Consider the following 12,913-nt stretch of genomic DNA (forward strand, 5'->3'; position numbering starts at 1 on the left):
AAACCTCACACAATGAATTAATGGGTGCTCTTTTTTTCCTTTGTTGGAATCCTGTATTTAACTAAACACAACTTTACATGACGTACAGTTCTCATCATATCAGGGTGCATTTCACATTTAACATTCTGAGTGTACAGTCTAATGGTAGATCATTGGATGCGTTGGCAGAGAGCATAGCATGAAATTATCCCTGCCTCCACCTCAACCTACAGTAACCTACTGTCCCCACACCCTCCACCCAACAGTTTCCACCCCCTCAGTCCTATCATCTCCTACCAGTTCACATCTCTCAGCCTCATTGGGAGTCACCCTCTGCCAACCCACACACTGGTCCTTTCCTCTTGCCTGCCCTTCTCCTTTTTCACTTCCATTTCGCTCCCTCTCACGCCCAAAGCTTCCTGACACGGCACCTGGCAGCCCCGTCCTGCTGCCAGCTAACTACCCTGCTACCCCTCTCCCTTGCTGCTTTCATTCAGTGCAACAGTTGCATTATGGTTGGAGCAGCCAGTGTTGGTGGTCATGTGCTTGAGATGTTTGCTTACTTCTACATCTACATCCATGCTCCGCAAGCGACCTGACGGTGTGTGGAGGAGGGTACCTTGAGTACCTCTATCGGTTCTCCCTTCTATTCCAGTCTTGTATTATTCATGGAAAGAGAGATTGTCGGTATGCCTCTGTGTGAGCTCTAATCCCTCTGATTTCATCCTCATGGTCTCTTCGCAAGATATACATGGGAGAGAGCAATATAGTGCTTGACTCATCGGTGACGGTATGTTCTCGAATCTTCAACAAAAGCCCGTACCGAACTACTGAGCGTCTCTCTTGTAGGACCTTCCACTGGAGTTTATCTATCATCGCTGTAACGCTTTTGCGATTACTAAATGATTCCGTAACGAAGTGCGCTACTGTCTGTTGGAACTTCTCTATCTCTTTTATCAACCCTATCTGGTATGGATCCCACACCAGTGAGCAGTATTCAAGCAGTGGGCGAACAAGTGTACTGTAACCTACTTCCTTTCTTTTCGGATTGCATTTCCTCAGGATTCTTCCAATGAATCTCATCTGGCACACACTTTACCGACGATTAATTTTATATGGTCGTTCCGTTTTAAATCACTCTTAATGCCAGCTTCCAGATAATTTATGGAATTAACTGCTTCCAGTTGCTGACCTGCTATATTGTAACTAAATGATAAAGGATCTTTCTTTCTATGTATTCGCAGCACATTAAGCTTGTCTACATTGAGATTCAATTGCCATTCCCTGCACCATGCGTCAATTCGCTGCAGATCCTCCTACATTTCAGTACAATTGCCCATTGTTACAACCTCTCAATATACTAAAGCACCATCCGCAAAAAGCCTCAGTGAACTTCTGATGTTATCCACTAGGTCATTTACATATACTGTAAATAGCAATGGTCCTATAACACTCTCCTAAGGCACACCTGAAATCACTCTTACTTCAGAAGACTTCTCTCCATTGAGAACGACACACTGCATTCTGTTATCTACAAACTCTTCAATCCAATCACACAATTGGTCTGATAGTCCATATGCTCTTACTTTGTTCATTAAACGACTGTGGGGAACTGTATCAAACGCCTTGTGGAAGTCAAGAAACACGACATCTACCTGGCAACTAGTGGCTATGGCCCTCTGAGTCTCGTGGATGCATAGTGCGAGCTGGGTTTCACAAGATCGTCTTTTTCGAAACCCATGCTGATTCCTACAGAGTAGATTTCTAGTCTCCAGAAAAGTTACTATACTTGAACATAATACGCGTTCCAAAATTCTACAACTGATCAACGTTAGAGATATAGGTCTATAGTTCTGCACATCTGTTCAACATCCCATCTTGAAATCGGGGATGACCTGTGCCCTTTTCCAATCTTTTGGAATGCTGCGCTCTTCTAGAGACCTACGGTACACGATTGCAAGAAGGGGGTCAAGTCCCTTCGCGTACTCTGTGTAAAATCGAACTGGTATTCCATCAGGTCTAGCGGCCTTTCCTCTTTTGAGCGATTTTAATTGTTTTTCTATCCCTCTGTCATCTATTTCAATATCTACCATTTTGTCATCTGTGCGACAATCTAGAGAAGGAACTACAGTGCAGTCTTCCTCTGTGAAACAACCTTGGGAAAAGACATTTAGTATTTCGGCCTTTAGTCTGTCATCCTCTGTTTCAGTACCATTTTGGTCACGGAGTGTGTGGACATTTTGTTTTGATCCACCAATCGTTTTAACATGAGACCAAAATTTTCTGCCAAGTCAGTACATACAACTTTACTTTCAAATTCATTGAACGCCTCTCGCATAGCCCTCCTCACACTACATTTTGCTTCGTGTAATTTTTGTTTGTCTGCAAGGCTTTGGCTATGTGAAGATCCCTTTGCTTCCGTAGCAGTTTTCTAACTCAGTTGTTGTACCACGGTGGTTCCTTTCCATCTCTTACAATCTTTCTTGGCACTTACTCATCTAATGCATATTGTACCATGGTTTTGAACTTTGTCCACTGATCCTCAACACTATCTGTACTTGAGATAAAACTTTTGTGTTGAGCCGTCAAGTACTCTGAAATCTGCTTTTTGTCCCTTTTGCTAAACAGAAAAATCTTCCTACCTTTTTTAATATTTCTATTTACAGCTGAAATCATTGATGCTGTAACCGCTTTACGATCGCTGATTCCCTGTTCTGCGTTAACTGTTTCAAATAGTTCGGGTTTGTTCGTCACCAGAAGGTCTAATATGTTATCGCCCCAAGTTGGTTCTCTGTTTAACTGCTCAAGGTAGTTTTCAGCTAATGCACTTAAAGAAAATCCACTGGATTCTTTGTCCCTGCCACCTGTTATAAATGTTTGAGTCTCCCAGTCTATATCTGGTAAATTAAAATTTCCACCCAGAACTGTAACATGGTCGGGAAATCTACTCGAAATATTTTCCAAATTTTCCTTCAGATGTTCTGCCACAACAGCTGCTGCACCACGGGGCCTACAGAGACATCCAATTACCATGCCTGAGCCTGCTTTAACCATGACCTTCACCCAAATTATTTCACATTTTGGATCTCTGTCAATTTCCTTAGATACTATTGCACTTTTTATTGCTATAAACACGCCTCCCCCTTCACTGTCCAGCCTGTCTCCGCGGTAAACATTCCAATTTAGATTTAAAATTTCGTATCTGGTTTCAGCCAACTTCCCTTCCCTAGCACTATGTGGGCATTGTGACCATTTATTAATGAGAGCACTTCTGGGACCTTTCTATAGACGTTCCTGCAATTTACTATTACCACATTAATATTGTGATTCCCTGTTGCGTTTTGCCTAGTGCTACCTTTTCGTGTCTCAGGATGCATCTTGTCGGGCCTAGGGAGGGAATTCTCTAACCTAAAAAACCCACATGTGCACTCCAAATGTACTCCGCTACCCTTGTAGCTGCTTCCTGCATGTAGTGCATGCCTGACCTATTCAGGGGGACCCTACATTTCTCCACTCGATAGCAGAGGTCGAGAAATTTGCACCCCAGATCTCCACAGAATCGTCTGAGCCTCTGGTTTAAGCCTTCCACTCGGCTACAAACTAGAGGACCACGATCGGTTCTGGGAACGATACTACAAATAGTTAGCTCAGATTCCACCCCACGAGCGAGGCTTTCCGTCTTCACCAACTCCACCAGCTGCCTGTATGAACCGAGGATGACCTCTGAACCCAGAAGGCAGGAGTCATTGTTGCCGACATGAGCAACAATTTGCAGTCGGGTGCACCCAGTACTCTCTATCGCCGCCAGCATGGCCTCCTCCACATCGCGGATGAGACCCCCCAGCAAGCAGACAGAGTGAACACTGGCCTTCTTCTCCGACCTTTCTTCTATTTCCCTAAGGGGCTCCATCGCCCGACTAACGTTGGAGCTCCCAATAACTAATAAACCCCTCCCCCTGTGTGCCTTCTCGGACCTTGCTGAAGAAATGACCACATGTCCACTCACAGGCAGAGCAGGCTATGCCACATGGCTGGCCTCCACATTGACCCTTCACCTCGTGCGATGCAAACGTCGTTGAATCAGCCACTCCCCTTGGGGAGAGGGTGGCACAACCGCACCCTGTACCCGCGAAGATGTCTCGACAACAGGGACCGTGAGTGGAGCATATAACACCTGGAGTGTACCATGTGAGACACCAGACTCCCCACTGCCGCTACACTCCCAAGGCAGCAGCCTGAAGATGGCTGACAGTGGCCATCAGTATGTTCAGCTGTTCGCGAACAGTGGCCAGCTCCTCCTGCGTCTGTACACAGCAGTCACACATCCTATCCATCCTGGGAAGGATGATGTGAAGATGTTTGCGAAGATGTGCTTGTTTCCTTTCCAAATAAGGCTTTGGCCAGAAGCTTAATGTGTAACAGTCTTTTTTTGTGCCTGTATGCAACTCAGTGTGTCGACCTTATGGTGGGTAACAGTCTGACCTTTTCATAATATTGTTGATATTCTAAACTGGTCTTTCCATTGTTTGTAGTGAGCAAAGCTAGAGCACATGCAATTCACAGAGGTTTGTTGACAATGCTACCTTATGAACTAGATTACCAGTATGGTGATCTACTGCTTCATACAGATATTTGCTGTCTTAGAAGAGGCAGAGATTGACAATGCTTAAAAGAGCTTCTTCCTTTCTCACTAGAATATTTGAAAGAACAAGATGAATCATTCTGTGAACTAGAAACACCTTGGGATGCAGGATTTTGCTTTCCTTGCAGACATCACTGTAAAGTTAAATATCCATAACTTGAAGCCCTAAGATAAGGATAAAGATATTGGTGGGACAATTTCAGATGCTGCTTCATCCCCCCCCCCCCCCCAAAAAAAAGTCTCATCCAAGATGAATACTAACACTTTGCCTGTTTGAAACAAATCCTTGAGAAGCAAGGCTCTTGAAAGCCTCCTTACAACAGTAAACAATATATTGAAATTCTTTCTGATTTGAGAAGTCAATTCCACAAATGATTCCAAGATTTCAAAAGCATTTGAATTGTTGTCAAATCACCTTTTATAGAGATTGATGCTGCAAAGTTAGTTACTTGTGCCACGGAACATTTTGATTTTCAGGAAGATTTGGAACTGATTGGTTTTAAAAATTATTTATTTTTAAAATCACTTTCTTGAAGCTCAGAAACTATTTGGCTTCTTGCACCTGAAGAAAAATACACAATTTTGGTCCAGTTTATCTCAAAGTGATTGCAATTTTCTTCTTTTTCAGTATACACAACAAGTACAGGAACTGACTGACTGACCGGCTGGTTATTTGAATGGCAGCCACTATCTGCTCTCCCAACACCAAAAAAAAAAAAAAAAATTGTTGGCGACATAAAAAGAGTGCCATCATTCTCATTAAAAGTTAAAAAGTCTGATAAAAGAATTTATTCTAACATTTGTAATTTATTACTAATGACACCTCAGTTACTTTCTTAAGTACAGTGTGATGTCAATTTCTTTTACTTACATAAAGTTTAATTAAAATTCATTCATATTTATTGGCAATGTAAGTTTATAAGCAATACAAAAAGTATTATTATTATTTTTTTAAAATTATTTCTGTTCTAGTTTCTTTTTGGAGCCCACAGCAGGATTCAAAACAATATAGTACCTCAGAAGCTTCATATGTTTGGTGAATACTGGTATACAGTATCCTAGTGTTTTACTCTCATATGCACAGTCAGAGCCTTACTGCAATTGATATGCCTATACCAAGAACTACAGGTCACAGAACTAACTTTCAATTCATATGAAATTGCAGTGTTTGTCATAAATTTACAGTAGACTCGAGTTAAACTACAGTTTGCCTACCAGAGTTCCTGAGGAGGCACCAAGTTTGACAAGCCTGCTGTACAGGGAACCTGTGTTCAATCTCCATCACTAATAGTGTTTCTCGTTGGTAGGTCAAATGGAGCTGGGGTTAATTAGACCAGCGAAGACAACTAAAACTCTACCAAAAGGGAACTAGGGGATCTGGTTTCATAAGCTGGCATTCATGACATACATGCTGGTGTGCTAACCATCTGCTTCTTCAAGACTGCCACCTGCTAATGCCCTATGCAGAAGGTTAACTGGTTGGCATTGTGTAATCTTCTGGACCCAATCACAGAACAATCTGCAGAAACTACGCAGTGACTCCGCATCCGCACTATCCTTTCCATTATGTTGTTTCAAACTACCTCCAACTCATATCAACACTGAATTTGCCCTACAAATGTAAAGGTCTACAAAAAAATAAAACAAATATATTACAAAAAACGAAAAACTTTATGAAATCATGTGAGAAATGTATCCAGCATCCAAATTTTCATATATCACAAAATGATGCCTCTTTGCTGGGATACAATATATTTCTTAAAATAAATAAATAAATAAATAATTAAATAAATGACATGGACTTGAACAATGAGGAAGAAAATTATACATCACCCACACAGGGCTCACAGTTTTTCCCAGATGGAGTCAATGGAAATTGAAGGTTCTTTGCAAGGCAAACTGACAAGTTAAGAAGAAATGAAGGTTGGTAAAAAATATTACAGCCTTTATACAATACGTTTAATGCTAAATAACAGCAGTAAACACCATTAACTATTTGAGCACAGTGATTGGAGCACATTGCTTGGTCTCAGTCAGTCAAACCCAACTTCTGAACCTTGACTAGTATCTAGAGTAAGGGAATCGGTGGTTCCTGCTGCACCATCCATACCGTCTTCCTCTTCTTCTTCTTCCTCCACTTCCATTTCATACAAGCGAACATTTCTTCGACTCTCTGAGAGGATTACTGCAACCTGAAACAAAATTATATTGAAGGTACAGGTTCAACTGTTAATATGGATCACAAGTAACTTAAACTACCTAGGAAAAAAACCACATAAATACATACATTGTGATTCCATAGTTATCTAAATAATTTAAATTAAAGAAACTGCAAGTGGAGAGAGGGAGACGGAGAAGGAGAGGGAGAGGAGGAGGGGAGGAAGTGGGAGAAGGGAAAAGGGTGGGGGGGGAGAGAGGGGAGGAGGGGAGAGAGAGGGCGGGAGAGAGAGAGGAGGGGAGAGAGAGGGGGGAAAGAGAGGGGGGAAAGAGAGGGGGGGAGAGGGGAGGCAGAGAGATATCAATAATGTAGGAAAAGACAGATTGCTACTTACCGTAACAAAGATGCAAGCAGCAAACTGGAGGGGTCAGGGAGAGAGAGACAAACACTGGAGTGTGCAGGGACTAGAATGCCAACAGGTGCAGCATATGGAGGTTATGGGGCAGGGTGATGGGGAAAAATGGAGAAGAGCAGGGAAAGATAGGTACTTGCATTGGCAGTGTGTGGCAAATAAAAAGGATGGCAGGCGAGAATGGGGAAGAGATGACAGGACAGAGGGGAAGGAAACTGCTGGGTGGGGGATGTGGGGACAGTACATGATCATAGGTTGAGGCCAGGATAATTATGGGAGCAGAGAATATGTTGTAGGGATAACTCCCATCTGCACAGTTCAGAAAAGCTGGTGGTGGAGGGAAGGATCCAGATGGCTCAGGTAGTGAAGCAGCCATTGAAATCAGATATGTTATGTTCAACTGCATGTTGTACCACAGGATGGTCTACTTTGTTCTTGGCCACAGTTTGGCGGTGGCCATTCATCCTGGTGGACAGCTGGTCGGTAGTCATACCAATATAAAAAGCTGTGTAATGACTGCAGCATAGCTGGTAAGTGACATGGCTGTTTTCACAGGTGGCTGGCCCCTGATGGGATAGGATAAACCTGTGGCAGGACTGGAATAGGAAGTGCTGGGTGAGTGGTGAGTGGATTGGGCAGATATTGCACCTGGGTCTTGTATCTGTCTGCAACTCAACGTGACTTCTCCTCTATTATTGTAGGAGAGAGGGAGGGAGGGAGCGAGCATGGGGGGGGGGGGGGGGGGGGGCATATAATGGAAATATTTCTATTGCATTGGGTGTGGAGACCAATATCTTAAACTGGAACTTAGAATTTCTGGTCAATAAAGTATGCAAATTAATTTTATCTCTAATTTTACAACCCCCCCCCCCCCCCCAATGAAGCATGGATCTTGTTGTGATAGCTTGTGTCTCTAAATGACACAGTAAATGAAGCCATTTGTGACCATGTTGGAAGGCTATTTCTGGAGAGGCTACACTATGCTATAGTTCCTGAGAAGTGGCAGCAGCCTTTTCAGTGGTTGAAAGGGAAGCAGTCTGGATCACTGGCTAATCTGGACTTGTAATATTATCCAAACAAGGCCTGACGTACTAAAGAGAGGGGAATCTACAGCCATTATATTTCCTAAAAACATGTAACTCCTGTGCATTGTTCAAAGTTAATGGCGGCATCCTCCCAAATAAAAAAGTCCCCCAGTCGCAATGTTAGACTCTTAATTATGTAGGTAGGTACACAATATTTGAAATGAGAAATTGTTATATTGAAGTAGCATATAGCAGAAATTAGTGAAGTGCGGTGACAGAAACAAGGAATTTCTGGTCAGGTGAGTATCGTGTAAAATCACATAGTGGTAATGCAGGAGTAGGTTTATTATGAACAAGTAAATAGGAATGCTGGTGCACTACTATGAAGAGCGTAGTGGATATCTCATGATAACCCTTCAAGTGATGAAGAAACTGAAATAATATATAAGTTAAAAGAAATTATTCTATAATCAACAGGCAAAAATTTGGGATGGGGGACTGAAATTTGATAGTGGAAAAAGGAAGGGACAAGAAAATAGTAGAACATGGTCTGGAGGACAGAAATTAAAGAGGAAGCCACTTTGTAGAATTTTGCTTAGAGCATCGCAAATACTTAGTTTAAGAATCATGAAAGAAGGTTATAGGTGGAAGAGATGTGGAGGGATCATGAAGTTTCAAGCTAAGGCTGAAACAATTATAAAAAGTAGACAGCTATGGAGATAGGACCTACATTAGCTGACTGATATAAAATGTGAAAGGACAAATCAGAATGGTTAAACTAAAAATACAAAGCTGTAGAAGCAAGCACTGTTACAGGAAAGTTAAGTGCCACTCATAAGAAAGTTAAAGAAACCTTTGGAGAGAGAGAAGCAGCTGTGCAAACATCAAGAAAAAATAGAAGGCTGAATGAATTATATATGGAATTCACATTCAGGGAGCAGAAATTTGAGAATAAATTAAAGCAAAACAAAGATAACTGATTGCAGTCAAAATAAGCCAAGTTATGCTGAGTAAATAAGACTAGGAAATAAAGCAATAAAAGTAGTACAGGAGTTTTAATATATAAGAAGCAGCTGGCAGAAGTAATGAGAATATAAAATGCAGAATGGCAACCACAAAGAAAGCTTTCCTGAAATGGGAAACATGTTAACATCAAACATAAATTTGTGTGTTTGGAAGACTTTTCTCAAAGTATTTGTTTGACTACAGTCTTGTGAATATGAGCTGGGACACTCACGTAATACTTTTCCAAAGCCACCTTTTTTGGTGTATCTCTATCTCACTGAAGCTCTCATCTAAATCTCGGTCCACGTGAAACCAACCAATAAGCAACAATACCTCCACTTTAGCCCATAATAGCCCTTTCACAATAAAAGTTCCCTTCCCTGCATTCTACATATTCATGGCAAAGATATTTGCTCCACTCTCGAATTGCTCAACATCTATGCCAACAACCTCCACCAGGCTTTTCGCTCCTACAACTACCTCTAAGATCTTTCGATGAACGAATCTCCTGGGGAATGTTCTCCTATTACACTCTGAAAAAGAGAATTCCCAATACCAAAAAATCTCAGAAGCATACCTGTTGTCACCCAGTACCACCTGGGGTTAATGAATTACTCCGCCAGACTAGGACTTTCTCAAGCTGAGCCTTGTTTGACTGACTGATTGGGGGAAGGGATAAAAGGGTAGGTCAAATCTAAAAACTGGAAAAACAGAGGGATAAAACAGTGGTCATTAAAAGGGCGAATGGCCAAGAGTCCCAGGCCCAGAAAACATGAAGAGAGAGACCCCACGCGCAACCACACTGCCCCCGCTTCAGGAGGAAAGCAAAACCTTGTAACTGAAAATAAAAACTACTTTCATGAAGGAAACTTAAGACCAGTTCAACCATCCGTGAATTGTCTGGTAATATTAACAACAAGGAATCTGGAAGGCTATAATTAGTACGAAAGGCCAAAAGAAGGGGTCATTCCACCAATATATCGGAGACAGTCAGTCTGGCTCCACACCCACATTGTGCAGTTGGCTCACTGCGCAAGATAAATCAATGGGTGTGCCTAGTATGAATGATGCGCAGATGACATAAGACAGTGGACTCCTTCCACGGGGAGTGGAAGGAAGAGCACCAAACTGCAGTAGTCACCTTGATAGTGCAGAGTTTGTTACTGAGAGCATTAGTGTACCAGATATCATTCCATTCCAGGGCAAAAAGAGATTTGATGTGAATCCACATATCTGCACCTGGAAATATGACAGGGAATGCTGAGCCTTGAAATGAGTTCATCTCTCCCTGATATCCTCTCCACACTACTGACTACCACCTTCACTCTATCAAGCTCTGTAGCATCCTTGTCAAACTGTAAGATATTCCCAGACCGTCATCCTTATCCTGAGGTTCTTACCCCTGCAATCATTTCCACTACAAAATCTGTCCCTTGCACCCATCCACCAACATTTACTCTGGTATCACCACTGGCAATTGCTGAAACTTTAAAGCTAGAATAAAATGTGAAACCATACTTCTTGTTCATCACCTAATGTGTTCGCTGGCTACTTTGTACATATGAATGAACACCACTGAACTGGCTGAATGCATTAACGGACAAAGAAGAAATGTCTGTCCTGGAACAATTTAGCAGACAATAGATTAGTATCCTCCACAGCTTGACAAGAAGGACCTGAGTGGCTACAGTATTACACTGACCATTTGGGGCCTCCCAACTGGTAATAGCTTCCTTGAACTGCAGAAATGGAAAATCTTTCTTCAAGATGTATGTGCACCCAACAACTCTCCTGGACTTATGCTAGTTAACTTACAACCCCCCCAACCTTTGCATTTTTCTGTACTTCTCTATTTATTAATTTACTCAATAATTTATTGTATTATTTTTCACTTTTTTATCTTTTGACGAAAGGAGGAGATATAAAAATGCAGCAAAGGAAGCAAGAAAAAGGGAATACAAATGTTTAAAAAATCCATAATTTTAATAAGTCATGGTTGCAAAATACTACCAATGAATTCTTTACAGAAGAACGGGAAAACTGGTAGAAAGCAACATTGGGGAAGATCAGTATGGATATGCAGGAACCTGAGGGGCAATACTGAACTTGCAACTTATCATAGAAGATGGGTTAAGGAAAGGTAAACTTATGTTTATAGAATTTGTAAACTTAAAAAAGCTTTTAACAATGCTGACTGGAGTACTCTCTTTGAAATTATGAAGGTAGGAGGGGTAAAATACAGGGAGTGAAATGCTGTTCACAACTAGTACAGAAACCAGATGGTAGTTATATGAGTTGAATGGCATGACATGGAAGCAGTGATTGAGGAGTGAGTGAGACAGGATTGTAGCCTATTCCCAATATTATTCAATCTGTCCATTGAGCAAGCAGTAAAGGTAACCAAAGAAAAATTGGAGTAGGAATTAAATTTCAGGGAGAAGAAATAAAAATGCTGAGGTTTGCCGATGACATTGTAAATCTGTCAGAGACAGCAAAGAAATTGGAAGAGCACTTGAATGGAATGTACAGTGTTTTGAAAAGAGGATCTAAGATGAACATTAACAAAAGCAAAACAAGAGTAATGGAATGTGGTTGACTTAAAACAGATGATGCTGACAGAATTAGATTAAGAAATGAATCACTAAAAGTAGTAGACGAGTTTTGCTAATTGGGCAGTAAAATAACTGATGATGGCCAAAGTAGACCAAAGAAGAGAGGATATAAAATGTAGATTGGCAATGGCAAGTATAGCTTTTCTGAAGAAATGAAATTTGTTATCATGGAATATAGATCCAAGTGTTAGGAAGTTTTTTTTCTTAAAGTATTTGTCTAGAGTGTAGTCTTGTATGGAAGTGAAACATGTACTATAAACGGTTCAGACAAGAAGAGAATAGAAGTTTTTGAATTGTGGTGCTACAGAATACTGCTGAGGATTAGATAGATAGAACATATAACCAATGAGGTGGTTCTCAACAGAATTGGGGAGAAAAGATAACTGTGAGATAACTTCACTAAAAGAAGGGATTGGTTGACAGGACACATTTTGAGACCTCAAAGGATCACCAATTTAGGACTGGAGGGAAGTGTGGGGAGTAAAAATTGTAGAAGGAGATCAAGAGATGAATATAGTAATCAGGATCAAAAGGTTGTAGGTTGCAATACTTATTTGGAGATGAAGAGTCTTGCACAGGATAGTCTTGGACTGAAGACCAGAACAAGCACATCAATTAGTTTCCTCTCTATCTTTGTTTTTCTCCATTTTCCTCCTACTTCTTTTAAATGCACTATTCATTTCACTTCACATTTATCTTTCTCTTACTCAGTCCTCCCTCTCCCAAAATCTGTGGACTGAAACTGGCACAGTGCTTGCCAGTGTACTATCTTTGATCTCTCAATCTTCTGATACATCCCTCTTCATTAGTCTGCCCTCATCTTGACAGCAGGTGGGTCCCTCTCAATCTGAAATTTGAGTGACCTGCCACTCTCCTCCTTAAACTTCCCCCATTCCTAACTTTTTTTCTCCCAGAGGAAGACACTAACATTTCACAAAACCTGGGATAGTTGTTTCTACTTTTATGAGCCCAATCAACAGTACTTTGAATTTTGTGTCATGAAGGATGCACACAGGGGTGCTGGAAAGGGCTTGGGAGCACATGGAAGGAAACTGCTAAGAAAACAATGTGCAATGAGGA

The 12,913-nt window shown here is 41.4% G+C and overlaps 1 protein-coding gene across 3 annotated transcripts in view; it reads right to left on the reverse strand.

Annotated features, from left to right (window-relative positions):
- Positions 1-6,273: 6,273 nt before the first annotated feature.
- Positions 6,274-12,913, reverse strand: part of LOC126412500 (anaphase-promoting complex subunit 4) — a 113,748-nt gene continuing 107,108 nt past the window's right edge. For all 3 annotated transcript variants that reach the window (XM_050082123.1, XM_050082122.1, XM_050082121.1), the window contains one exon: positions 6,274-6,813. In XM_050082123.1, the coding sequence (XP_049938080.1) occupies positions 6,655-6,813 (159 nt within the window). In that variant the 3' untranslated portion in view covers positions 6,274-6,654. The remainder of the gene's footprint in view (positions 6,814-12,913) is intronic.

The sequence above is a fragment of the Schistocerca serialis genome, chromosome 7, assembly GCF_023864345.2.
Source record: "Schistocerca serialis cubense isolate TAMUIC-IGC-003099 chromosome 7, iqSchSeri2.2, whole genome shotgun sequence".
Classification (NCBI taxonomy): domain Eukaryota; kingdom Metazoa; phylum Arthropoda; class Insecta; order Orthoptera; family Acrididae; genus Schistocerca; species Schistocerca serialis.